We start from the raw sequence: 26,248 nt of genomic DNA, 5'->3' as shown, positions 1-26,248 counted from the left end.
TTGCCCTCGGAGAAAATGGTCACATGGCTGGTGGCCCCGCCCCCTGATCTCCAGACAGACGGGAGTTGAGATGGCCCTCGGCACTGCTGAGCGGCGCAGAGGGCAATCTCAACTCCCCTCTGTCTAGAGATCAGGGGGCGGGGTCACCAGCCATGTGACCATTTTCAAGAGGTTCCGGAACTCCATTCCCCCTGAAAAAAAGCCCTGCCCTCAAGTAACAGTGAAGAGAATTACCAGTTAGTATTCTAAAATATGGGACCATTTTTTATTTGAAAAAATCAATGATGGAATCTATCAAGCTGAAAATTTCCCCCAAACAACAAATTTTATGGAAAAATGGTTCCCTTTTTTTGAATACATTTCTAAAGAAAATCTATATCCTCCCAATAAAATATACCAAACAATCCTGAATCTATAATCCAAAATATATCAGATCATTCAACTTGAATTTGTCTTTCCATGTTTAACCTTTCTCTGTTATGTAGTTTTTAACAATTTATCCATGTTGTATTTCATATTGTAAACAGTTTTGTTAATAATTGAAATAAAAATATTTTAAAAAGTAACAGTGAAGAGCATAAGAAGGGAAGTCTGTGCATATTCTGAATTTTACGTCAGAAATTTGCAACCCCTGACATCACCTGACCTTTCTCCTCTAATGTAAATAAACTACTTAAGTTATTTTTGGAATTTTAAAAACACCTCCAGTGCCGTTTCTCTGATTTAAGGATGAGGGAACATCATAGCTTTTCAGAGTCAAAGCTCTGACAGCTCATACCCTGCAATTCTCATTGGCCTTTTACTACTAGACATGACTACTATTAGACTCTTCTACTGCAGATCAACACCCACCTGAAACTCTCTCAATGAAGACAGGGACAGAGGAGGAGTGAGGAGGAATTCCCATTTTAATCAAAGAAAAGTCACTTGTCAGGGAGGTAACACATACACACACAGTCACATGCAGTGCTCCCCAATGTCCAAGGCATGCTGAGTCACCTATCCAATATTTTCATGATGTGGTGTGTGGGAAGGTTCAGTGTACAGATGTAAACCATATGCTCTTTCCAGTTAAATATAGGTGGTTCCTTCAAGAATAACTATGGCGGTGGCAGCAGCAGCAGCAGCAAGCAAGAGAGCAAGCAGGGTGGCCCAGACTGATGGATGTGATGCTTGTCTGACAGTTTCATTATAGAGCCTGGCACAGACTGCTTCACATCTTGTTTTTATCTGACATCAGTCTTTGGCCTCATGCTCACTCTTTCCCTCCCACCACTCACAGTACAAAACTAAAAACTAATTAAACCAAGAACAGACTCAAGCCTTGATTCTCAGAAAATTCTCATTTTTATTAAAATTATAAGTCATCTAAATTATAAGTCATCTATGGTCTTCTCTTCCACCACAAAATCCCATTTACTTGAAATCAGTTTAAGACAAGGATGGGCTAACCAGACAGGCTATGTGGACAGCGGTCTGGGATGCCAGAATTCCAGGGGCGCCTGCCTCAGCTATGGCCACATCACATCTTAGTGGGACAACTGCTGCCTGTTGAATTTGTTTACTTTTTCAATACATGTGCCTAGATGAAACAGGTCCGCTAATTTAGAACCGTGATAGTTGTCCAGGAGTCACTTTCTAGTAGCCTTTATTTCAGGTTAACTAATGTAGAATACAGCAGTATGATAGTTTAAATTACTGGAATCATTTATTTAAAAAAGAAAACCGTATGCCAGTAAACTTTTGACTGTTTTAGATGATACTACTATTACTCTCAGTATATGAGAAGTCTGAACAGGCCTAGGACAAAACTCTGGACGATCTACTTCATCCGGATGGCTCAGTTTCTCAAGTGGCACGAGGTCCTCTGCAGCCGTTTCCCTCCTCCCTAAACTTCCCGTCCCAAGCATTCGTAGGCATCACAGACGTTCCAAATCAATACAAACATGTAAATTAAAAACAAAGATGAAGAATAGAGGAACGTTAGCCAAGTTCAATACGAGCTGTGTGCGCTGTACAACTGCTCATATTTTGGTGTCTCGATTTCTAGATGGTTAAAAGTTTGCTGTTGTTGTGCACTACTGCCTGTCTGAAAGCAGAATATTAAACAGGAATCTCAAAAATATACATGCATTTTAAATAGTCTCTCTGTCAATCTGACAGACTGTTTCTGCATGGATGAAAGTAAACAAATTCAGGAAAGTCATACATTTTGCACTGCAAGGGAATGCTAGTGAAAAAAAATCAGACTGTTTGCAAATTAACCCTCGCTTATCTTCCTTTTCGATAGCTAAGAGAAGCATCTACTTGATTTATGTAAAAGAAGAATCTTTAGATCAGTTTATGTAGTTTCTTTCCTATATTGAAGTCCAAGTATTCATCCAGAAAGCTATTTGTAATTCCTGTTGTGCCCAAGACAATCAGGAACATTAAAACCACCACAGTCAAATAAAAACCTTTTAACCTAAAAGATAAAAATGGAGAAAAGTTACATGTCTACACAAGTGTACTTTCTACAGCTATAATACAGGAAAAACCACCAGAGAAACTGATTTCAAAATAGTTCCCACTGCATCTGATTTCCCCTCTGCTTTTTAGAATCATGTAATTTTAAAGTTGAAGATACGTATAGTAAATTCACAACATCAGTAGGCAGTCACCACTGATTGCAATAATTCTGTACCCCAGTTAGAAGACAATGATATAAAGCAGAGCATTTCCACCTTACTCCTTTAGGGAACCTATCCACATGGGTGATAGCTCAGCAGACAGATAGGCTGCATCACCAGAGGATTCAGGGACATGATTCCAGGCAAATGCCAGCCCACACAGAGCTCGAGTCAGACCTACTGGCCTGGCCGCTTGCAGGAAATGAGGATGTGCCCTAGTATAAAATGTTCCCTTCTGGCTGGCCATTAATAATAATAACAATAACAACAGGAGCAGCAACTGCACTTATATATATACAACTCTTCTGCCCCATTCAGAGTGGTGAACAAGTTAGTGTTATCATTATCCTCACAATACAGCTAGGGAGCTAGGGCTGAGAGAGGAGTGGTTTACCCACAGCCACCTACGAAGCTCATGGCAATAGTGGCATTTGAATCTGCAAAACGCTGATTTGCAGCCCAATCACTTAACCACCATGCTACAGCAGCATTACAATTGAAGGAAGCTGGCAATCTATCTTTCAAGGAACTTCTTCCACCGCTAATGACTTTACAACTAAGGAGCTCCCAAGGTACATCAGAATTCCTTGGATTACGGACTGAAATTCATGGGTCTAATGAATATAAAAAGCCATCTTGCACCGATTAGCCCAAAGATCTATATAAGTTCCATCACTTCTGCCTACCACCTAACCCCATACTTGTACTTCTAAAAGTTTCAGGTAGCAGGTAACAAAGACCATGGGGGTCACATATGCAAAATATGTGACCTACTAGAGGAAAAGGATCTGCCACAATTATACTGAGATACTTAGTTCTGACTTTCCCTGTTCTGTAACATGGTACATTTCTGCTAAACAAGCCAATGATTTAGCAAAGGCTCTCCATCATAGACCTTTCATGCATCTTGATACACAACTGCTAAAACTTTCATGGCAGTCCATAAACTTTCATCTGGAGCCAACATGAACATAACTGGCGATCCTTCTTACCTTCCTTTCACAGATTCTGCATAGCCATAGAAGTATTTATGACGTGCAAACATATATATCAGACCGACAATTGCAGCTATTTCTGAGAAAGATTAAAAGACAGAGAGTCAGCAAGACCATGATGGGTATTTCTGCATAGAGGTTTTTTTCCCATTAGTTCTGGCCCCATACTGCTTCAGTTTATCCACTGATTTCTGCACACATTTGTTTGCCTTTCGTTTTGGTTTCTTCCCATATTTTCCCAGTTCTTTTGAGGCTGCTTTTACTCTGATTTTGAATTCATTTTTCCCCTGGTGCATAATGTTTCTTTTGATTTTGTATGTCCCACCTACCCCCATTCACCTCATCACCAAACTCCTTTTCCTACTGCCTCTCTTCTCCTTCCCCCATTCCTGTTTTTGTTTTTGATGTTTTTTAATACTCTATTTCATATTGATACATTGATATTCTGTTGGAGATACGTTTTTTTTCCTTTTATCTCCACAAGGGAAGGCGCTAGAGACTTACTTTAAAAAAAAATGAAAGCTGGGAATTCAGAGAACCTGCTGCACTTATTATTACATTGGTAGATCAATTTATCAATAATAATCTGATATTTTTTTCTTAACTGCAAAGGCCCTGGTGGCCTGGGAAGGGAGATGGCTACTTCTGGTGCCAGAAAAGGCAGTGCAATTTGCAAAGTACATAGCTGATGCCTCTCTGAGCTCCATCCCAACAAAACTTGGTTCGCTCCACCAGTGCCGGCCTCCACTTCCTGGCTCTGGGTCAGCCTGGGTGGGGCTCTCCAGCTGGGACTACCAGGAGGGGAACTTAAGGATGGTGACGGAGCCACAGTGTGTTCGTTTTCTATCCTTTTCTAAAAAACTGAGCCCTTATATTGATAGAGAGATATAAGCATGCACAAAAAATAAAAATGTATTTCTGTGCTGTGACATCACCAGTGGTGCCACTGAGACAAAAGCATCCTTGCTTGAAAATCCTGACTATTCAAGGCAAATGAGGAAGAAAATAAACCATCTCCAAAACCGTAAAAATTCAAAGGGAGGGCAGACATGCAGGATAACCACATCCAAACGGATTTCAATGCTGCCGCCGCCGCTAAGCAAATCAGGAATGAGGAATACTTAATTATTTAAATTGAATAGTGCATAATCTGTAACCAATTATTTTAATATAATTAATATAGTAGTATTTTAATCAATTTTATTCTGCCACTTCTCCTGGACCCACTTCAATAAACACAAAACTGTTACACCCAAATAATCCAATAAATTTAAGAACAGTTAAAATCTATCAAGAGGAGACAATGGGGAATAAATAGCAAGAAGAACTAACATTATTCTCTGTTTAAACAAAAATGTCTTGATAAACACGGAGAACTGCCAAGGCACAACAGTAAAATGTAATGTGCAAAGCATTTTTTTTTAAAAATCCAGAGATTATTTAACAAAAGCAATTGTTGTGACTACCTTGATTGAAAAACCATCCAGCAATCCACAAGGTCGCTAGGAAGACAGGGTAAAACTCCACGCAGTTCTGCCTACGGAATAAACTGATTAGAATATGGCCTACACAAGCAGGGTGAATATACACCATTTTAAATAGCCTGTATTTATTCATCAGTAGGGTACATGTATTTTGGCATGAGTGGCCAAAAACTTCCATCGCAAAGATCCTAACCAGCTGTAGCACTATTTCTTTCAAATTAGATCAGTTCAATAATAAAGAGAGATTTCAAAATTCAACATTCCTAGTGACCTCGCCCCCCACACAGGCTACTGCTCCGAGACCTTCAAAAGCAGTGGAACACCCATGACACACAGCCAGACTGTGTGCCACGGTAGACATGACAAAGGAATTTGTGTATTTATTCTTGTGTCTGATTGTTCACTTGCCAAGTAGGAGTTGTGGGTAGGGAGTGTCCTTTTTTTAGAAAAACTGAAAAATGAGTGTGTGGCCAACAAACGTTCATTTTAGGCTTTAACCAAAATCTTTGTATACTGGAGTACCATTGTTGCTTTAGCAGTCATTCACAACTGGCCTGGATTGTCCTACACTACAAGTGATTGTTATAGTTCAGTATCCAGTGATGCATGGATGCAGCTGTAGCTTGACTTTCTCCACCAGCCCTCCTTTGATCTAGACCAGCTTCTCTTTTCCCAGTCAGTGTATAGACCAGTAAACAAGGTTTGGCACGTTACCACAACAAAAATGGAAGAGCCAGCAGAGTAAGCAGAACCACAACTTATTTATTTATTTACATTATTTATAGTCTGCCTTTGGCTCAAGGAGAAGACAGCCATTCCAAACAGAAGCCTCACTTTGCCCAGTACTGGGCAATCAAACTGTTAATCAAGGTCTTTCAGTAATTAATCAGCACATCTTCAGTTCCAAGAGAACCCTGACACATTAACATTTCCCAAGGAAAAAATCTTTCCTCAGACTGATTTAATTTGGACTATTTAGAATTACCAACCAGTCATGTCACCCATAAGCCTAATAATGCTCCCAAATACCCACTTCTCCACTTGGATACCTCTCTTCTTTTACCTTTTTTGAAAATGTGCCCAAGACCTTTAATCATCCCAGCCTTTCTTTGTCCAGTCAGGTTACACACTTGAAGTCCCACCTTGCCCCCCCCTACATTCTTTCCATCTTTTGTTTTTGAACCCGACTGCCTGTTCTGTACTGGGATCAAGAATTGGACCCACATCATATGCTGCTGCTAGATCCACACTCTGTGTGCAGCTACAAAAGCTTCCCATTCTGGACATACGAAAACATCTTTCCGGTTCTCTTCCCTTTTGGATTGTTTGCTGCACAGTTTTTTAAATCCCTGCCTTGGAACTCAAAAATTCACTCAGAGAGAGGGAGGGAGAGGGACAGGGAGAGAAAAATGCTTATATTCTGCTTTTCTCCATGAACAGGGACCCAGAGGTTTTTCACACAGTTCCCCCCTCCTCCACTTAATCCTAACAACAACCTTCTGAGTGTAGGTCAGACTGAGAGAGAGTTCCCAGGTCCTAGTCCAACATTCTAACCACTCTGTAATGCTGCCCAGAAGAATACAGACAGATACATACAGCCAGCTCTGCTTTCTGTCTCCTGCTTTACCTCTTTATTTCTTGCCACTGCTCAAGTAGAGTAACTGAACTGACTGACTTTTGATGTGGGCTTCTGGTATTGGTTATTAGAACTGTGAATACCTGGTATTATTTTGACTTCTCATGTTGTTAATTGTCCAACCTCACATTATTCCCAACAAAGGATGTTATATCCAGGGCTTTTTTTCTGGGAAAAGAGGTGGTGGAACTCAGTGGGTTGCCAGCACAGGGGGCAACTCTTGGTGGGAGGTGGAGCCCCTGGTACCATATGTGTATGCGCAAAGTGCACGCATGTTCCCAGGGTCAATGACGACACTCTGAGTTAGCTGGAACAAGGGGGGAGTTTTTAAAAGTTTAAATCACCCTCGGTGAAAATGGTCACATGGCCAGTGGCCCCACCCCCTGATCTCCAGACAGAGGGCAATCTAAACTCCCCTCTGGCTGGAGATCAGGGGACGGGGCCACCAGCCATGTGACCATTTCCAAGAGGTTCCGGAACTCCGTTCCACCACATTCCAGCTGAAAAAAAGCCCTGGTTATATCCCATTTAACTTTATGCACATTCCCCATGTTCCTTTCAGGTTTGTAAAGGCATCTCACTGCTTTGTTAAAAGATCCCTTATAGCCATTTATGTAGGTTATTGCCTGGATTCCTTTAAACTGGATATAGAACCTTAGCCTGTAGTTGATTCAGTAGAAGAAAGGTCAGGTGACTTTGATGTGGATTTAAAGGTGGGCTATATTCACACTGACAAGAGTATAGTCACAGACTCCCGACTGTACACGATAACAGTAGGAACAGGAAACTAAACCCTGCTGCGCCCCTTCTTACCTCACTGTACTCTGCTGCTTTGAACACAGTTCTTCCAGTTTGGCTCACTGCTGATAACAAAACACTTTCCTTAAGTTGATCTAATTAAAATTACTCACCAAAACTACAGGTCACTAATCAGCATATCCACCAATGAAAATGTTTCAGAGAAGGTATGAGCAGCGATATAAAGAGGAGGCAGGAATTACCTCCCCTCATCTGTGTTTAGTTTTTTTTAAAAGATAGCTTCCACTGTACACATGAACAGTCAGACATGTAAATAAATACATGGTGATCCCTGTTGTGTCTAGTTTGGCCCCTAGTTATCTATGTAATGTGCTTCTTAATGTGCTTACTGAGCACGGAACGTCCTCTCAAATTCTGGTGGCCCAGAGATGGTTGGCGGCATGATCTTGTGCTTCATTCTTGATCTTCCCACAAGCCAAGCAAAGTGACCTGCAAGGGAAAGTGAAAGGTCAGGGATTAAAAGGTGTGTTCTTCAAAAGGACCACCCATTCTCTTAGCATACGGTACAGTTACAGTAAAACAATTCCCAACACAAAAGAATGTTTTAAGCATTGCATCCAAAATATTCTTGATTGAATGTCAGCTAGGAACTGGCACAACAAACATGTCTCTTTCTCTCGATCAGTCCCAATAGTTTTCATAGCTTGGAAAGTACATCATGAATGAAAAAGCCGTTTCTGGAGGTGAAACGCCTCCGCACTGTTATGGATGCCCCATTTAAATTCTGACCTGTGCTTGAACAACTTTATTTAAAGGCAGGAAAAGCAAGAGGTATCGAGTTTTGAGCAAGGCACTGCCAACAACAGCAACAACAACTGCACTTATAGACCACTCCTCTAGACAGATTAGTGCCCCACTCAGAGCAGTGAAAAAGGTCAGTGTAGTTATTATCCCCACAGTACTGCTAGGGAGCTCGGGCTGAGAGGAGTGGCTTACCCAAGCCAAATTCAGGGTAAAAAGAGAAATCGGTTTCTTTGCTCCCTGGACTCTGACCCACAACAGTGGGGTTGCAAGGACCCCTAGGGGTGAAAGCGGGTCATGGGGGGAGTCATGCCAGAGGGGCACTCAACTTGTGCAAGCATGCTCCGGAGTGCCCCACCAGGAATAACATAATTCCTGGGATTGTCAGCTCCAGGTCGGGAAATTCCTGGAAATTTGGGGGGGGGGGAGGGCTGAAGAAGGGCAAGTTTGAGGATGGGAGGGACCTCAGCAGGGTAGAATGCCATTAGGTCTACCCTCCAATGCAGCCATTTTTTCCAGGGGAACTGCTCTTTGTGACCTGGAGATCAGTTATAATTCTGGGAGATTTCCAGCCTCCACCTGGAGGATGACAACCCTTCTGGCATGACTCAGGGTGCTCTGGAGCACATGGGAGCGCACTTCCCCTGCACTGGCCTATTCCCGCAACTTTTCCTCCCCCACCAGCCATGTGAAAGATGGCAGGGGGCAGAGGCTGGGGGTGAGAAATCCCTCTGGGGACTGGCAAGCCTAAATTACAGGCAGATTTTGCTGGATGCTTGAAGAGGTATCTTCTTCACAAACTACAGAAAGCCACAGCTATAGCAAGATAAATCTTTTTCATCATCTCAGAACAAAAGGCCCATGACAGAAGATGGCCACTCTTCAGTCAACTGCCTTTTTCATGGCTCCAGGTTTTTTCCCCCTCTGGAACTTCTTCCCTAGAAATTCTCCAGTACCTCAGGAGAAAAAACATCTCTGTTTCTTCTCCCTCTCTTCAAATTCACCCCTTCACCTGTCCTGTTGTCAGGTTAATCTCTCATGCAACCTCTGTGTGGAAATTATCGCCCTAAAGGGCAGTGTTTCCATTCCAGGACCCCACATGCAAAATAAAACAGCTCACAAACATTCTAACAATACAGCATTTTTAAAAAGCTTACAGGGGCAATGGTAGATTTTTATGATGCCCTAAACTAACTTTACTGTTTTTTTGTCTCTTTGACTGGAAAATAACACCAATTCCCCAATCACTGAGGCAGTAAAGCCTTTGTGTTCATCCCTTAGCTATCCATAGTGAAATATCAGTGGTGGAATTATCTCTTTGTATAGTGCAGAGAAAGTGAAGAGAGAATTTTTTTTCACCGTCTCTCATATTACCCAACAAAACAGATTCAGGGCAGACAAAAGGAGGTCACTTAAGATGTTTTTTTTAAAGAAACTTAGACATATTCACATAGAATAGGTCTATCAATGGCTATTAACCATGATGATGGTTAAGTGAATCTTCCATGTTCAGACAACATGTATGTCTACGTGACTACTGAGGAAAGCAGCAGGAGAGGCCTTGTGTCATCATGCCCTGTTTTAGAGCTTCCTCGAAGCACCTGGATGGTTGTGGAAAACAGGATGCTTAGTAGATCGCCCAGCTCCTTTGGTCTGGTCCAACAGGTTATCATTAGTTTATGTTCTCTTGACATCATGATTTTGATTCTTTAGCATCTGTCATACACACAGGGATCTCCAACCTTGAAGCTTTCCTGACTGATCCACTAGCCCTGGAACTAAAGAGGAGACAGGGCCATCAAGCCCATTGGCTGCATTCAGACATTAAGAACAAATCATTGTTAATGAGCCTGAAAACCTCAAGAACTCCCTTCCTTCTCCACTTCCACGCAGAGCAGCGATGGAAGGTGTCTGAGTTTAGGAAGACTTCAACCAGCCATTGTAATGCCTGAAGGTGGGAGCTTTGACAAATTGGACTTTCTTTCTTGCTGACTGTGAGTAGAGAGGGCTGTAAAAGGCTGGGGTGTGTATGTGGATGTTTGCCCATGCTCTCCCCTTTTTTCTTGCTGCAATAATCAGATTGAGACCCCTCCAGGTATAGCGGTTTAATTCACAAGCCAATTCAGTTTACAGAGAATCATTCTACCAAAACATAACAGCCTATTCAGTTTTCTCTGCAGCCTTGATCTAACTCAGTTTTCCCCAACTTTTTTTCTACAGACAAACCCCTAAATTCATTTTTTTATATCCCAAGGAACCCCTACTTGTGAAAACATTTACAAGCCAGAAAAAGTTGATGGTGGAGAGTACAATTCAATTACTGCTAAATTATTGTTAAGAAATTTTATTTGTAAAGAGGTGCTTTATATAAATTTTATTTATTTTAATTTAATTTTATGTGTCTCTCTGTTTCTGAGTGTGTGTGTAAGGGACAGCTTTTTAGAATGATCTAATTTGCCATGCTGCTTTTTCTCTTGGCTCACCTTTCTGTTATCACAAGTGAGGGGGCTGGGGCGTGGCATCGGAGCCTTTGGGTATGGACACACATTGAAAGATCTCCCTCTTCTCCCTCCCTTTTTACCCCGAAAACAGCTGATAACGCTTACCTTTTAATATATTATGAGAAAGCAGAAGCAGGGGGGAAAGAAGAACTACCCTAAATCAGCAAAAAATCTCCAGCAGTTTTTTCGCAGCACAGCACAGATTGAGCTCCAAGAACACAGCAAGGCCGAGCTACTCAAAATGGCCGACGGAAAACTTTTGGAAGCAAATGCAGCAGCAAATACCCACTGATCACTCTTTAGAAGCACAGTTTGCAAAACTGGAACAAAATCTGCTCAAACAAATGACGCTGCTCATTCAGCCACTGACTACACAGCTAGCTGAAATCAAATTGGAACTGCTAAAGACAAATCAAACAGCCGAAAATGCTATGGAACTCAGCATCATGTCTCAAAGAGACGTGAGAGACATTTGCAGCAAACTAGAACGCCAGGAGGAAAGAATTATTTACCTGGAGGTGTCAGCTCATTATAAAAATCTCAAGCTTCGTGGAATTGCAGAGTCTGCTATGGAAAACGAGAATATAGCCAAAACACTAAATTCTTGGCTATCTAAACTACTGGGCATTAAAGAAGGACCATCTCAATTTGTAACTAAAGCTTATCACATTGGATCCGCAATCCAGCATAAAAAAAGGAGCACGCCGAGAGACATCATAATTGAGGTGCCAGACCCCATCATTAGAAAAAAAATAATCAGCGAAGCAAGATCAAAAGGCTCTTTACTATTTAATGACACTCCAGTTCAGGTATACAATGATCTACCCACTGAAGTTCTCCAGAAAAGAAAAGAGCTAAAACCAACAGCAGAAGCCTTAAGAAGAGCCAACATCCAATACAAATGGTGGAACCACACGAAACTACTGGTCTTCCACAAAGGTCGTCGCCTCATCGCTTCAGATCTAGACTCTGCAGCCTTAATGCTGAATGAACTAAACTTAGAAGAACCGATGGAAACAAGCAAGCCTTCTCAAAAACGGAAATTTCCTCAGTCATCAGCTTCATCGCCCCAGAAGGGAAGTAAGATACCAATAAGGGACAATTGACTCAGAAAATTAACTGAAATAATAAGCTCATGGAAGCGCTATCATAACATTTTCTTGTTAAAAACTAATAGCGGGGTAAGAAAGGGAAGGGGGAAGTTCGGTCCTTTCAATGTAACTCCCATTAGTTAAGCCCGGTAAGTTTTGGTGCATACCAAACTAGTGTGTGAATTAAACACACTAGCTAAAGGGGCTTAGGGGAATTTATTCTTCAACTTTGTGCAGTTTGTATTAATTAGCTGGGAGGGATTGTGGGAGGGGGAGACTTTGGAATTAATTTTTATTTCAGTGCTTATAGCACCTTCGTAGCCAAGAACTCTGTGAGAGGGAAAAGCAGATTATATTAAGGGAAGGGGGAAGATCGCTATATAGTTACCTAAGATTTTGAGGGAAAAGTGTAGTGGGTTAGGGAGGAGGAAGGGAAAGAAGGGAAGGGAGAGAAAGAGATAGGGAGGGAAAAAGGGAAAAATAAACAGATTTAGTTAATTTGATTAAGCTAACGACAAAAGAAAACAGTAAAGGAACAAGGGGGAAGAGAAAAGGGGAAGGCAGATAGAGAAATTGGACAAACCCTTTTATAATTTATTTAAGCTACTTGGTGTGAAGCTTTAACACTATAAGTAGACACATACATACAAGCATATAAATATATACTTATCCTACTATTTTCATATATATTCTTTTATTTTCTACTAATATTTGAAGTGTGAATAAAACACTTCAGTAGCAGAACCATCTCTCTTACTCTGTTTTGGCTGAATCTACAAGCAGAAAATAGAGAGAGAGGAAGAGAGATAAGGGGAATTTTGGAAAAGAACAAGGGAAATTGTTAAGTTATATAAAGCTAACTTCATTATTCAAGTTAATTAAATTTTCACTAGTTGAAAACAAAGAAACCTATATAGTTTTGATTCGTTTAAGCATACTTGATACTTGTATTTAAGGAAAACCCAAAACCTATTCTATTCAAATAGCTATTACTGCAACAATCTGTGACCTCTCCAGCCAAGGTTGGAAGAGAAAGACTATATATAAAACTTATTGTACTAAAATATATTCGAACTGAGGACTGCTACTTTATCAAACTTGTAATATTTAATATTTACAGTCCATCCTTGATTATAAAAATCCATTTCATAAAGCTAGCAAGTTCTGTCATAAAATTAGAAACCCATTAAATAATTTAAGAGCATTATTTGCAAATTAATAATCAAATCAGAGGGAAATTGATTAGGGGAAACACAACACTACCATTTAGTTACAGCTGATTATATTAATAACAATTCATAAATTGGCATCCCCCCAATAAAAGAAAAAAATAAAAGCTCTTAATCCTGATTGTATTAATTTATTCTGAGACAGCACTACTAACTAACAAACAGTTAATCAACATAAATAATTAAGAAATCTATTGGTTTAATTAATTAGAGCAAGTTTGTCACCAAATATTAAATTTACATCTTATAATGTTCGTGGTTTGGGTAACCCCATCAAAAGAAAACGCATCCTTACAAACCTGGCTAAAACAAGATCAGATATCATATTTCTGCAAGAAACTCACCTCCATCCCACAAACAGTCAAAACCTAAAATCAAATTGGATTAATCTCCAATATCATGCCAAAGGCACCTCTAAGGCAAGAGGAGTGGCTATATTAATCTCTAAATCCATTACTTTCCAGCATCAAAACACTTTGAGTGATCCTAAAGGAAGATTTATTTTCGTAAAGGGCATAATAGGCACACAAACTTACACTCTAGCTTCAATATACGCCCCAAATTCAGACCAAATACCCTTCCTAGAAGACAGTCTGAATAAATTAGCTAACTTTCAGGAAGGAGAATTGATCTTGGGGGGAGGGGGACCTGAATTACATAATAAATCCTAATTTAGATCGTTCCAAACCCAAAAACAAAAAATATAAGGGGAAAAATACTAAATTAGCAGAAATTGTGGATAATAACTTTCTAACAGATACATGGAGACATTTACATGGAACTGAAAAGGATTTCACATACTACTCACCTAAATATGATGTTTATACTAGAATAGACTATATCCTAGTCTCAAATACAACAACAAACAGGTTACTTTCATCTGAAATAGGTAACATAGCAATATCAGACCATGCCTGGGTTAGCTGCGATCTAATGTCTTCCCAAGAATCATTGAGGCAAAGGCACTGGTCATTAAATAAGACACTCATAAACAACCAAAGTGCCATTAAAGAGATCAGTAACAACACTGAATTGGCTATAAAAGAAAACACAACAAATGATGTAAATCCATGCATCATTTGGGATACAATTAAAACTGTTACTAGAGGTCATATAATTTCCTTATCATCACAATTAAATAAGAAAAGAAATGCTATAAAACAAGAATTAATTGATAACATCAAATTGCTAGAACTCAAGCACAAAAAAACTGGTAGTAAAAAGGCATATAAAAACTTATTGATTCAACGTAAATTGTTGGAATCTCTGGAAACCAACAGAATTTTGAAGAACCTTCAATATGTCAAGCAAAACTATTGGTTCAATAACCCCAAATCACTTAAGTTGTTATCCCATAAAATAAAAGAGAAAAAATCATCCAAAATCATTAAACAGATATATGACACAAAAGGGAAATTACAATTTAAAACAAAAGAAATTCTCGATACTTTTGTGCAATATTATAAACAACTCTATTCGTCTAAAACACCAAACGGAGAGAATCACTCTCTTTTTAAAATCGCTTAAAAGCTTAAATAGATTGGAAGATAAGCATCGCATAATATTAAACAGCCCTATCACACAACAAGAAATACTAGCAGTAATCAAATCTCTTAAAAACAATAAAACACCAGGTCCAGATGGCTACCCATCAGAATTCTATAAAAAGTTCGCTACACTACTCATTAATCCATTGATGCAAGCTTGTAATACAGTCCTAAACACTGGTCAAATACTCCCATCCTGGCTTACAGCATCAATTATAGTAATCCCCAAACCAGGCAAAGATATATCAAAAACCACCTCTTACAGACCTATCTCGTTATTAAATCAAGATTATAAGATCTTCACAGCTATCTTAACTAAAAGGTTGAATTCATTCATTTCACACTACATACACCAAGATCAATCAGGCTTCATTCCACACAGGGACATAATCAACAACATTTATAAAACACTCAATTTAATTTCATACAGTCAAAAGAAACAATTAGAATCAATTATTTTATCTCTGGACATAGAGAAAGCATTTGATTCCATAGAAATACCGTATTTAAAACAAGTCTTACATCACATGGGATTTGGTGAAACATTTTTAAAAATCATAAATTCTATATACTCACAAGCAACAGCCCAGATCATCATCAATAACCAAACATCCAATAAAATACTGATCCAAAGAGGCACAAGGCAAGGGTGCCCCCTTTCACCAACTTTATTTGTGTTGGCTATAGAGCCACTAGCCATAGCTATTAGAGAAGACCCAAAAATTCAAGGGATTAACATAGGAAACAAGCAACATAAATTAAGTCTTTTTGCGGACGATATGATTGTTTATATTACAGATCCTGTAACTTCTTTATACTCACTCCAAAACAAATTAACGCAATTCGGCTCAACTTCAGGTCTTACAGTTAATCAATTAAAATCACAGCTCTTTCCAATATTTGTCAACCCAAACACTATAACAAACATCAAACAAATCAGCCAATACCACTGGAATAATAAGCAAATGTCATATCTAGGAATAACCATTCCAAATGATCTTAAACACCTAATAGATCAAAATCATATTAAAGCAATCAACCAAATCAAAGCAGACTTACATAAATGGGGGGAAATTGCCCACTCATGGTTTGAACGTTACCATCTGGTTAAATCATTCGCCCTACCAAAATTACTCTTTTTCTTAAGAGCAATACCAGTGGCAATTCCACAAAAGACAATTAAATCATGGCAAAATATACTAAACCAATTTCTATGGGAGAAGAAACACCCAAGAATTGCCTTTAAAGTTCTTAAACTCAGAAAACAGCAAGGAGGCTTTAAATACCCTGACCTAGAACTTTACCAGACAGCCATCAGGCTGTCCAATACAATACAAATTTTAACTACAGCAAACAAAATTTATTGGATTACTATCTTGGAACCAGAAACTGAATACAGCAACATTCAAAATCTGTTTTGGAACAAAAAAAAGGACCGGACCCATAAAATAAATAACCCCTTCTTAGAGTCAATAATCAATGTTTGGGAGCACACCAGACTCAAACTTCTGCCACAGGTTTCAAGATTTTCTTCCTTTATAGAACAACAATGGTTCCCACCAGGGCAAACTAAAACCTTCAAAAACATATGGCTTCAGTCAAACGTGACCCGCATTATAGATATAACAACAAAACAAGGAATCATAAACAAAACAGAAATTGAACAGAAAACAAAACATAAGATCCACTGGTTCACTTACTTTCAACTTTCCAGCATGCTACAACAACTGAAAATACAGGAAATATTCAAACAAAACCTGACCGAATTTGAACTTTTACTAGACACCAAATCATTTAAACAAAAAGGTTTAATCTCTAAAATTTACAACATCCTATTATCCCTTAACCCAATTGACACTTTAAAATGTCAAACAAACTGGCACTCAGATTGCAACATAGATTTAACACAAGAACAATGGGAGAAAATTTGGACTTCAAATATATTAAACACCAAAACGATTACATCTCAAATTCAAAATTACAAAATAATTCACAGGTGGCATTTAACGCCAAGAAAACTTTCACTTATAGCCAAAACAAACTCCCCACTTTGTTGGAAGGAGTGCGGTGAAATAGGAACGTTCAAACATTGCTGGTGGAGATGCCCTAAAATAGAATCTTTTTGGAATGAAATTTTAGATTATATTAAAGAAATAACAGGCTATAAAATTCCTTTAGACCCGAAGATCATTTTTTTAAATTTATGGGATACAATTGAAATCCCACAAATCAGAAAAGACCTCATTGGCAATCTCTTGGTTGTGGCAAAGAACTTGCTGGCTTTATATTGGAAATCCAAAATAATCCCCACAAAAGATAAATGGTTAGAAAAAATTTGGGATCACTATGTACAAGAAAAAATATATGATAAATTATATCAAACTGAACATTACCCAAGGGAAACTGATTTTATGGCAAAATGGCAACCATTTATTGAATTTATTTCTATCACAGATCAGCATCCTCCCAAACATTTACTTTTTGTTACTCAAGATTGAAGTAATAGCTCCCAAAGAAGATCTAGTTATATGAACCTTAACAAAGCTGACTTATTGACTATTATCTGTTATCCTTGTTTCTTGTTCAAAGCTATAACCAATCGTGATTAAGTATTCCTGTACATAATTGTATATAGTTAACTATTACTTTGTTGTTCTTTGTTAACTCTGTTCACTGATTTTAATATGTTAATAAAAATATTACTTAAAAAAAAAACAAGTGAGGGGGCTCTGTAACAATATGAAATGAACACAGACAAAATACAACTAAACATAACCTTAATTGTTTTGAGGGATATTTGTAATTCTTCATGGTATTTCAATTTTTTTTATTTATTCCACAATTTCTCACAAAACCCCTGACAATGTCCTGTGAAACTCTGGTTGGGAAACTGATCTAACTAATTTGCTAGCTGCCTGTTAGCTTCCACCTGCTCCAGAACTGGGTTAACTCCTTAGGTTCTCTCACTGATACAAGCTCCCTTCCCACGGGTCAGTTTCCATCTGGGATTGCAGTGGTTTCCCTGCTGACCTCTCACCCCCGACAGCCCATCAGGAACCTTCCTGCCACTGATAAACCAACTTTCCAAACCAGGACTGAACTTGGAAATTTTTGCATTAAATAAATGTGCTTTATCATTAAGTTATGGCTCCACCTCATTTTCAAATGGCAATTCCTAAACGCTTCCATCTACACTCCCTGGCAATAACTCGATCTGAGCATTCTGGGCTAGTGTATATATGTTCACCATGCATTCCCCACTTCACATTGCTGTACATGACCACAATCACTACTAGGAGAATTTGTTTATGTATCATGGCTCAAAAACACAGATGGAGCTATTTTTCAATGATACTACAAAGTAACATTTTTTTTAATGTCTGGTGGTATGGTCAACATTTTCCTATCCATATGACTGGTAGCAAAAAACTAACACTTTACCACATGGTGATAGCCATCGAATACATGGCATGGGCAGGGGGCAGGTGCAGCACGATCAATGGCCTGTAGTTTCCAGTATGGGGGACATGTGTTCAGAATGTACAAAGTCGTCTAGCTGAGCTGACCTAATGCTGAGATTCTTCATTCCCTTCCTACCCCAGCATTTTCTGCTTGGTTTAATCCCTTCCTGAAATGCTTGTTGCTCACAAACAGATGGTTCTTGGATGCTGGCAGCTTGTATCGCTGTACCTTCTGACTGTAGTTTGTTTTGCTAGGTGTGCCAGAGGTCATTCTGCCCAACTGTTCACTCCCAGCACATACGCTTAGTGGAAAAACATATTTTAGGTACTTTGTAGCTACCAATCTTCCAGGAATGGCCAAGGAAGCAAATAATGGGCTGTTGATAGTTTCTAACACATTTACAGCTTATGATCCTCATAATGCAATGTTCCACAGCAGTCCTGCTGGAATCAACCAAAATGGATCTCTATACAGCAGAGGCCTTAGAATGCAATTCTATCAAATCCATTATTATGTTGAAGAAAGCAAATGCTGCCATTTCAGAAGGCAATTGTTTCACTTGACTTATGCCCATTATATTTATTCAGGTATTTGCCAAAGCAAAACATGTTTTATAAATAAAAACAGAGCAACCCAGATTGCTAATTCAGAGTCATAAAATGGCACATTTATTTACGTGGAATTAAGTTTCATTGACTTCCATCTATTTTTTTTGATAAAAGGTTTCTTGAAACTTATGATTGTTACAGTTTTTACTTGGGTAGCCCTGTCAGTGTACTGAATAAAATAAGAAATAAATCCCTGCACATTAAAACTTGAATTTATTCAAATACTTTTAGACTGCCTCTCCCACACCTGCAAAATGCAGGCTCGGGACATTTGCAGGTAATTTTATTTTATTTTTTTAAATCTGATCCCGCCACCCAGGCACAATATAAATCCAAGACATGATCAGATTGGTAATATGATCTGACAGCTCCACATAATGGACTTGGGCAGGCAGTTTTGCTACTGTTTGCACTTTTTAACATTGTGTGCATATATTACCTGAACAGATGAAGCTGCCTAACATACCACTGATCATTGTTTGTTTATTTATATAGATATTTATACAATATTTTCGCCCCAATGGAGAATCAAAGTGGCTATTATCATTCATAGAATCATAGAGTTGGAAGGGGCCATACAGACCATCTAGTCCAACCCCCTGCCCAGTGCAGGATCAGCCTAAAGCATCTCTGACAAATATTCATCCAGCCTCTTCTTGAAAACTGCCAGTGAAGGGGAGCTCACCACCTCCCTAGACAACTGATTCCACTTTTGAACTACTCTGACCGTGAAAAAGTATTTCCTAATATCCAGCCAGTACCTTTCTGCATGTAATTTAAGCCCATTGCTTCGGGTCCTACCCTCTGCTGCCAACTGGAACAGCTCCTTGCCCTCCTCCAAATGACAGCCTTTCAAATATTTAAAGAGAGCAATCATGTCCCCTCTCAATCTCCTCTTCTCCAAACTAAACATTCCCAAGGCCCTCAGCCTTTCCTCGTAGGGCTCAGTCTCCAGACCCCTGATCACCCTCGTCGCTCTCCTCTGCATCCTCTCGATTTTGTCCACATCCTTTTTGAAGTGAGGCCTCCAGAACTGCACACAATACTCCATGTGCGGCCCAACCAAGGCAGTATAGAGAGGGGCTATGACCTCCTGCGATTTCGATGCTATGGCCCCTTTGATACAACCCAAGATTGAATTAGCCTTTTTTGCCACCGCATCACACTGACTGCTCATTGCCTGCCTTTTATCCTCATCTCTCCCTATGAGGTGGGTTAGGTTGAGAACAAGCGATTGGCTGAAGGTCACACAGAGTGGGACTTGAACCTGCATCTCCCAGATCTTAATAATAATAATGATGGTGATGATGAGATTTATATACCACCCTTCAGGACAACTTCACATCTGCTCAGAGCAGTTTACAAAGTATATCATTATTATCCCCGCAACAACAATCATCCGTGAAGTGGGTGGGTCTGAGAAAGTTCCAAAGAGCTGTGACTGACCAAGGTCACCCAGCTGGCTTCAAGTGGAAGAGTGGGGAATCAAACCTGGTTCTCCAGATTAGAGTTCCAGTGCTCTTAACCACTACACCACACTAGCCCAACACAAACTGAACTGCTATACTACTTTGGCTTATTATTTCCTACTACTTTGATAAGCTTTCCAAAGTCTTAAATAAAGTATTTTCATTTCTCATTAGTGATGTCACAAGCACTAAGTAACTGATTCACATATCCGTTGCACTAGAAACTGATATTCTGGAAAGGCTCTTACACTGAAAAGTTAAGGTTAATTTTTCCATTTTTTTTCTTCATCTAATGCCATCTCCTTGCTTCAGAGAGACATACACAGCTCATTTTGCAATGAAGAGAATTTGCAATTAAGAGAATTGTAGAGATGGCACTTTACCATCACTAGGTTCCTACTGCATGATTTCCAGATTTGGTACAACTGGTGCCAAAAGAAGAGCCGAATCCAAAGAAAGTGTTTACATATGCTTTTGCTCATCATCAACATTAAGAAATTCAGCCCTCTGGAATTTAAAATAAAATGAATCAGTTTAGACAAAGGAGTCAAAAAGCAGAAGCAATTGATTTTGTAATACAATTGTATATTTCTTTTTTAAAACCCTGTAATCCACCAACAAGAAATGGGAATGAACAGAGACTAATTTTTTTTTACTAATAATACAACTTTAAATTCCCCATGTGAATTTATGAAATGTGTAAATCATTAACTTTTTGTACTACTCAGTAATTTTCTTAGTTCAACCTATGATTTATCAAATAGCATAATGGGGCGTTTAGATACATTTTTTTTAAATTAGTTGAACAAGAACAAAGTTGTTTCACTAACTTTGAGTTCCTATTGCACAAGATGTCATTTGGCTACAAGAGCTTTTTTCATTTTTTAAAAATTGCAGTAGCTTTCCAATCATTTACTTGCTCTTCCTTGTCCTGCCAGCTTGGACTTTAAATGGGACAAAGTGCAGACATAACTGTAGGAGGAACTTTCAACTCTCATCCCCACAATTTCAGATAAGAGAAGTGCCATATGAAAACTTTAATCACTTCTCCAGGCTGAAGGCTATTGTCAGTGGTTTAAAAAATAATTTAAAAACTGGCTGTGAGGGGTGGGGGAGAAGCACTTGAGGAGATGATTTTACCACACTCGACTATAGTTCCTAACTGCTGGGGAAATGTGATGTTGCTTGCTATTGGGATGCAACACTACCACTTTGCACTTGAAGTACATCACAGAAGTACCTCGTGTACATTGAGCCATCTTTTCCACTCAATCTCATCCAATTCCCCTCCATACTACAGACCCCACATGGCTTTTGTGTATGCTGGTCCCATGAATTCCCAGCATAGCCCTTTTTTTGGGTGGTCACAGGGACCTTCTTCATTTTTCACAAGAAGAAAAGCTGGATGGAACCAACCCCATTATCTTGTATTTCTTACCTCTCCCTAGTAAGGCAGGCCAGTATTATGGAGGGAAGCGAAAACAGAATGAAAAAGAGCAGCTTGCCTAAGACCAGAGAGTTCATAGCTAGGGTGAGATTCAAATGAAGGACTTATCCTAACTTCTGGTTGAGTCTCTCAAGACCAAGTGGAATGCAACTGCAAGAACACTCTGTCATATTCTAGGTATTTTCTAGTACAACAAAACACAATTCTCACCCTGCAAGTCACTGTTTTTCTTTTAAGCTCTATTTCCCTCTTAGTTCTTCTCTTTGTGACCTTGCACGCATGAAGTGCTCATCAACACCCTTTCACCCAAACAGGAATCAAAACAAGCAAGGCTATTCCTTGCCTCACAGCAATGGACAGCCATTTTGATAACCATCTACAAAATTCCTCAGAGGCTGCTCGCCAGCACTGGCGTGCTCATCTCCCATTACACAAGAGAGAGGTTTTCTTCTTCTTTTTATAAAGGCTAAGAGACTATAATTCTAGGAGGGGTCCTTCTATCTATAAAATTTATTTTTAAAAGCTCTTTGAGACTTGAAAGTTTAATCAAACTCACCAACACAAATTAATCAATCATCACATCATTTATTTTGAGTGACCACGTGGCAATGCTAAAACAATGACTGCAAAGCACTTGACAGTAACCTGGCAGCCATTCCTGCAGTTTGCTGCTTATTCATTTGTTCCTAACAGTCCCCTGATGGTCTCCTTCCTTTGAGCCATCTGTTTGTCATAGCTGGCCATTGCCTGTAATTTTTATACTACATTATTTTCTAGAAAACAACCCTCTTTTGCAGTGCTTAGCTTTATGAAAGGGCCAATACAATCATTGCCAAGTCTAAGCAGCAGCATTAAGATGTCTCAAAGAGGAATCTGAAAGTTATCATTAACCTGATTTTTGGTCCTACATTTCACAAATTACATTTTGTAGGGGGAAGGATATTGGTGCAAAAGCAGCCTGCAGCACCCATTTTTAAAAAGCAGTGCTATATTATGAGGGCTTGATTGTGCCCCTTGAGATTCACAATGCCATCTAAGCAGGTCTGCTCAGAATCCTACTCAGGTTTATTCAATGAGACTTAGGGCCAAGCTACAAGTGACGAATGACACTTGAACGGCAAGTGGATTGATGGAGCGCAAGTGGACAGGGAGAAATACACTTGCCGTTCAAGTGTCATTCGTCACTTGTAGCTTGGCCCTTACTCTCAGGAAAGTGTTCTTTGGATAGTGCTGTCAGTCTTCACCAGCAGCACCAGAGACTCAGATAGTTGTGATGGCAAAGACAGCTCTGAGCAAAATCAGTCACTCTGCTCAGCCAGAGTTTGGCAATTTGGAGTACTCCACAACCTCAAGGGTTCACCCTTCCCTAGTTTGCAGGCATCCTGCTGTTGTTTTCTTATAGAGAATTAAACCATTTCAAAACATTAGTCAATAAAGATCTCAAACCTTACAGACTCTCCCCCCCCCCAACTTTCCCTGACTTCGCAGTGGACTCTTTATAGCCCAGATTCAGCCCCAATCAAGGGAACGGAACACCTTGGATAGAACAGGCACCCTGATTCTTACAGTATGCTCAAATATTTTCAGTTGTGCTAACAACCATATTAGTATTTCCAGAAAATAGTTTCAGGTGGTTCGCTGTGTTGGTCTGCACTCTGCAGTCAAACAAAACTTTGGTATTGCTATTGGATCGGGAAGCAGTATTTCCAGAATAGCTGATCTGAAGACCAGACACACTTCTTCTTGATATTCTGTCAACATTCAGTAACGCTGCACTGGAGGCTTGCAGAAACCTTTGTTCCTTGTTGACAGAATAAAACCATTTAATATTTACAGCGCAGAGTGACTGGCCCAAAGCCTGCCAGTTTCCACGGGAGAGTGGAGATTTGAATCTCGGTCTCCCAGATTCTAACTGAACCTCTAACTTGACCCCACACAATGAAAATATCTAAAACAGATACAGGCTTTTTCTTTCTGGATGAGCAGTATGACTGAGGGGGGGAAAGTTGTAGAAATAAGTTAGGCTCAACCGCTCCCAAAATGAAAAGCAATGATATATGAGCGTGCACACACAATGCAACAAGTCCCAGCCTGCGCAGCCTCCAATAATTTCCCCATTACAAGGAAAAGGTCCTCTGTTCTAACGACTAATATCGATATATTTTTTAAAAACCCTTCCAGACTTAACATTACAAAATTACTAGAAAGGTGTGAGGGGACTCTTATTATTTCGGGTCCTCAAGCCTCTCACACCCTCTTTTCCCGCCCATTTTCTTACATTGCTGGCAGGCAGAAAGAAGGGATACTGCAGCGAGCCAGATCAAATCCCGAGCCATTTTCTCAGCACCTTCCGGTCTTTTTCGCAAGTACAAAACGTGGGACGCGTGGAAGAAGGACTTGGGAGGGAAAGGGGCGGGCCGTGCGCCAAGAGCGCGCCTAAGCCGAACAAGCAAAGCAGGGCCTCCGGTTCCTTTCAAGCAAACGGAGTTCTTAACCCTTTTCTCTTTAAGAAGCTTGAGGACCGCTCCCATCCTTCAATATTAAAGCAAATTGAACCGCACAAATAGGTCATCCAGTTGGGTGCCGATCCTTCAGGGAATTTTTAAAGACATGCGCAGCGTGCGCCTATGCATGTTTACTCAGAAGTAAGCTCAAACTGCCAAGCAAAGCGGGGATCGATAATCACTAGAATATCCATTGTCTGTCGCTCATTCCCAGCCTTCTAAATTACGATGTTGACGTTTCCATCTTTGTTATATTCTGTTGCAAACTAGGGAGCATTATGAACGGAGGTAGAGTTCCACAAGTTAATGGTCTGTTGTGAGTATAGTTGAAATGAATATTAACAAATGGCCAAAATGTTCAATTTTGTGTTTCAAAATTTGAATGGAACAGTTTGAATGTGACACCTTAAAAAAAAACCTTGAACTGCCTTTGATTTTAACATCACAAACAATAAACAGACAACCAAAAAAGGAACACAAAATCTCAGCGTCCTCATCCTCAGCACATATAACACAAATACATGGATGAGGCCACTCTAAACAGAGTTTAACCTCTCGACTTCAAGGGTGTGGAAGGGTATGACTCTCTTTAGAAATGCACAGTTGTATTTGCTAGCATATTTTCATTGTTTTGATATTTGTGTCCAATATGAAGTCTCATAAACTGCCACTGGTCTAATACTGAATACTTGCTTATGAATCATGAAACAATTCACTTTTAGAATCTTCTTTGTACATCTCTTTAAAGAAGGAAAAATCTTAAACATTTTTTTAGGTTTACTGTTTACTGTTACTAGGTTACTATTTCTGAAGTTTTGTATTTTTCTTTAGTTATAAAAATTATAACCACCATACTCTATCCGCAACATCCAATAAAGTAAGAAAAGTACTTAAAAGGGAATAAACAGCATACATCGTAACAATAAATAGGAAATGGGGAAAATTCTCCAAAATTAGAGCGGACAGGTAGGATGGGAATAGAGTTGCCAACCTCCAGGTGGGAGCTGGAGGTCTCCTGGAATTAGAACTGATCTCTATGCTTCAAAGATCAGTTCACCTAGAGGAAATGGCTGACTCAGAGGTGAATTCCCAGCAACATATTCCCACTGAGCTCCCACCAACCTCCCATCTTGAAGCACTACCAAATTTCCAGGAATTAGGATTTAATGTTACACGTTTGTTTTTTGTTTTTCTATATATTTTTGTATTTGAGGGAGAGAGAAGGAGAGAAGTAAATAAAACAAACTAACAATAGAAAAACAATGGTTGTTGTGGATTTTCCGGGCTGTATAGCCGTGGTCTTGGCATTGTAGTTCCTGACGTTTCGCCAGCAGCTGTGGCTGGCATCTTCAGAGGTGTAGCACCAAAAGACAGAGACAGAGATCTCTCAGTGTCACAGTGTGGAAAAGATGTTGGCAGGTCATTTATATCTACTCCGGAGGGGTGAGGTTGAGCTGAGTCATCCTGTAAGAGTTTCCCAGGTGTGGAATGCTAATGGAGGGAGGCTTCACTGTATCCCGAGGAGGTTCTTTTGCATATGGATTGGTGCTTGATGTGCTAATCTTCTCTGCAGGGCTATTGTCGGATATAGAGTGTTTTGTTAGCCTGGTGTTTTTTCAGGACTGGAAACCATGCTCTATTCATCCTTAAAGACTCTTCTGTTGAAATTGTGCTTATGTTTATGAATTTCAATGGCTTCCCTGTGCAGTCTGACAAAGTAGTTGGAAGTGTTGTCAAGTATTTTAGTGTCCTGGAATAGGATACTGTGCCCTGTTTGAGTTAGGCTATGTTCAGCCACTGCTGATTTTTCAGGATGGCCAAGTCTGCAGTGTCTTTCATGTTCTTTTATTCTTGTCTGGATGCTACGCTTTGTGGTCCCGATGTAAACTTGTCCACAGCTGCAGGGTATACGGTATACTCCTGCAGAGGTGAGGGGGTCTGTACTGTCTTTTACTGAACGTAGCATCTGTTGTATTTTTCTGGTGGGTCTGAATACTGTTCGTAAGCTGTACTTTTTCATAAGCTTTCCCATCTGATCAGTGATTC

At 39.6% G+C, this 26,248-nt stretch overlaps 1 protein-coding gene across 1 annotated transcript; it reads right to left on the bottom strand.

Annotated features, from left to right (window-relative positions):
- Positions 1 to 215: 215 nt before the first annotated feature.
- On the bottom strand, positions 216 to 24,243 carry MGST2 (microsomal glutathione S-transferase 2). The gene is made up of 5 exons (XM_054989485.1): positions 23,977 to 24,243; positions 7,933 to 8,032; positions 5,131 to 5,201; positions 3,662 to 3,743; positions 216 to 2,464 (listed from the first exon to the last, which is right to left on the bottom strand). The coding sequence occupies exons 1-5, from the start codon at positions 24,227 to 24,229 to the stop codon at positions 2,332 to 2,334; spliced, it is 639 nt and encodes a 212-aa protein (XP_054845460.1). The 5' UTR covers positions 24,230 to 24,243; the 3' UTR covers positions 216 to 2,331.
- Positions 24,244 to 26,248: the final 2,005 nt, after the last annotated feature.

Source organism: Eublepharis macularius, chromosome 10, assembly GCF_028583425.1.
Source record: "Eublepharis macularius isolate TG4126 chromosome 10, MPM_Emac_v1.0, whole genome shotgun sequence".
NCBI lineage: Eukaryota > Metazoa > Chordata > Lepidosauria > Squamata > Eublepharidae > Eublepharis > Eublepharis macularius.
Note: the sequence above shows the minus strand (reverse complement) of the source record. Positions and strands in the feature narration are given on the sequence as shown.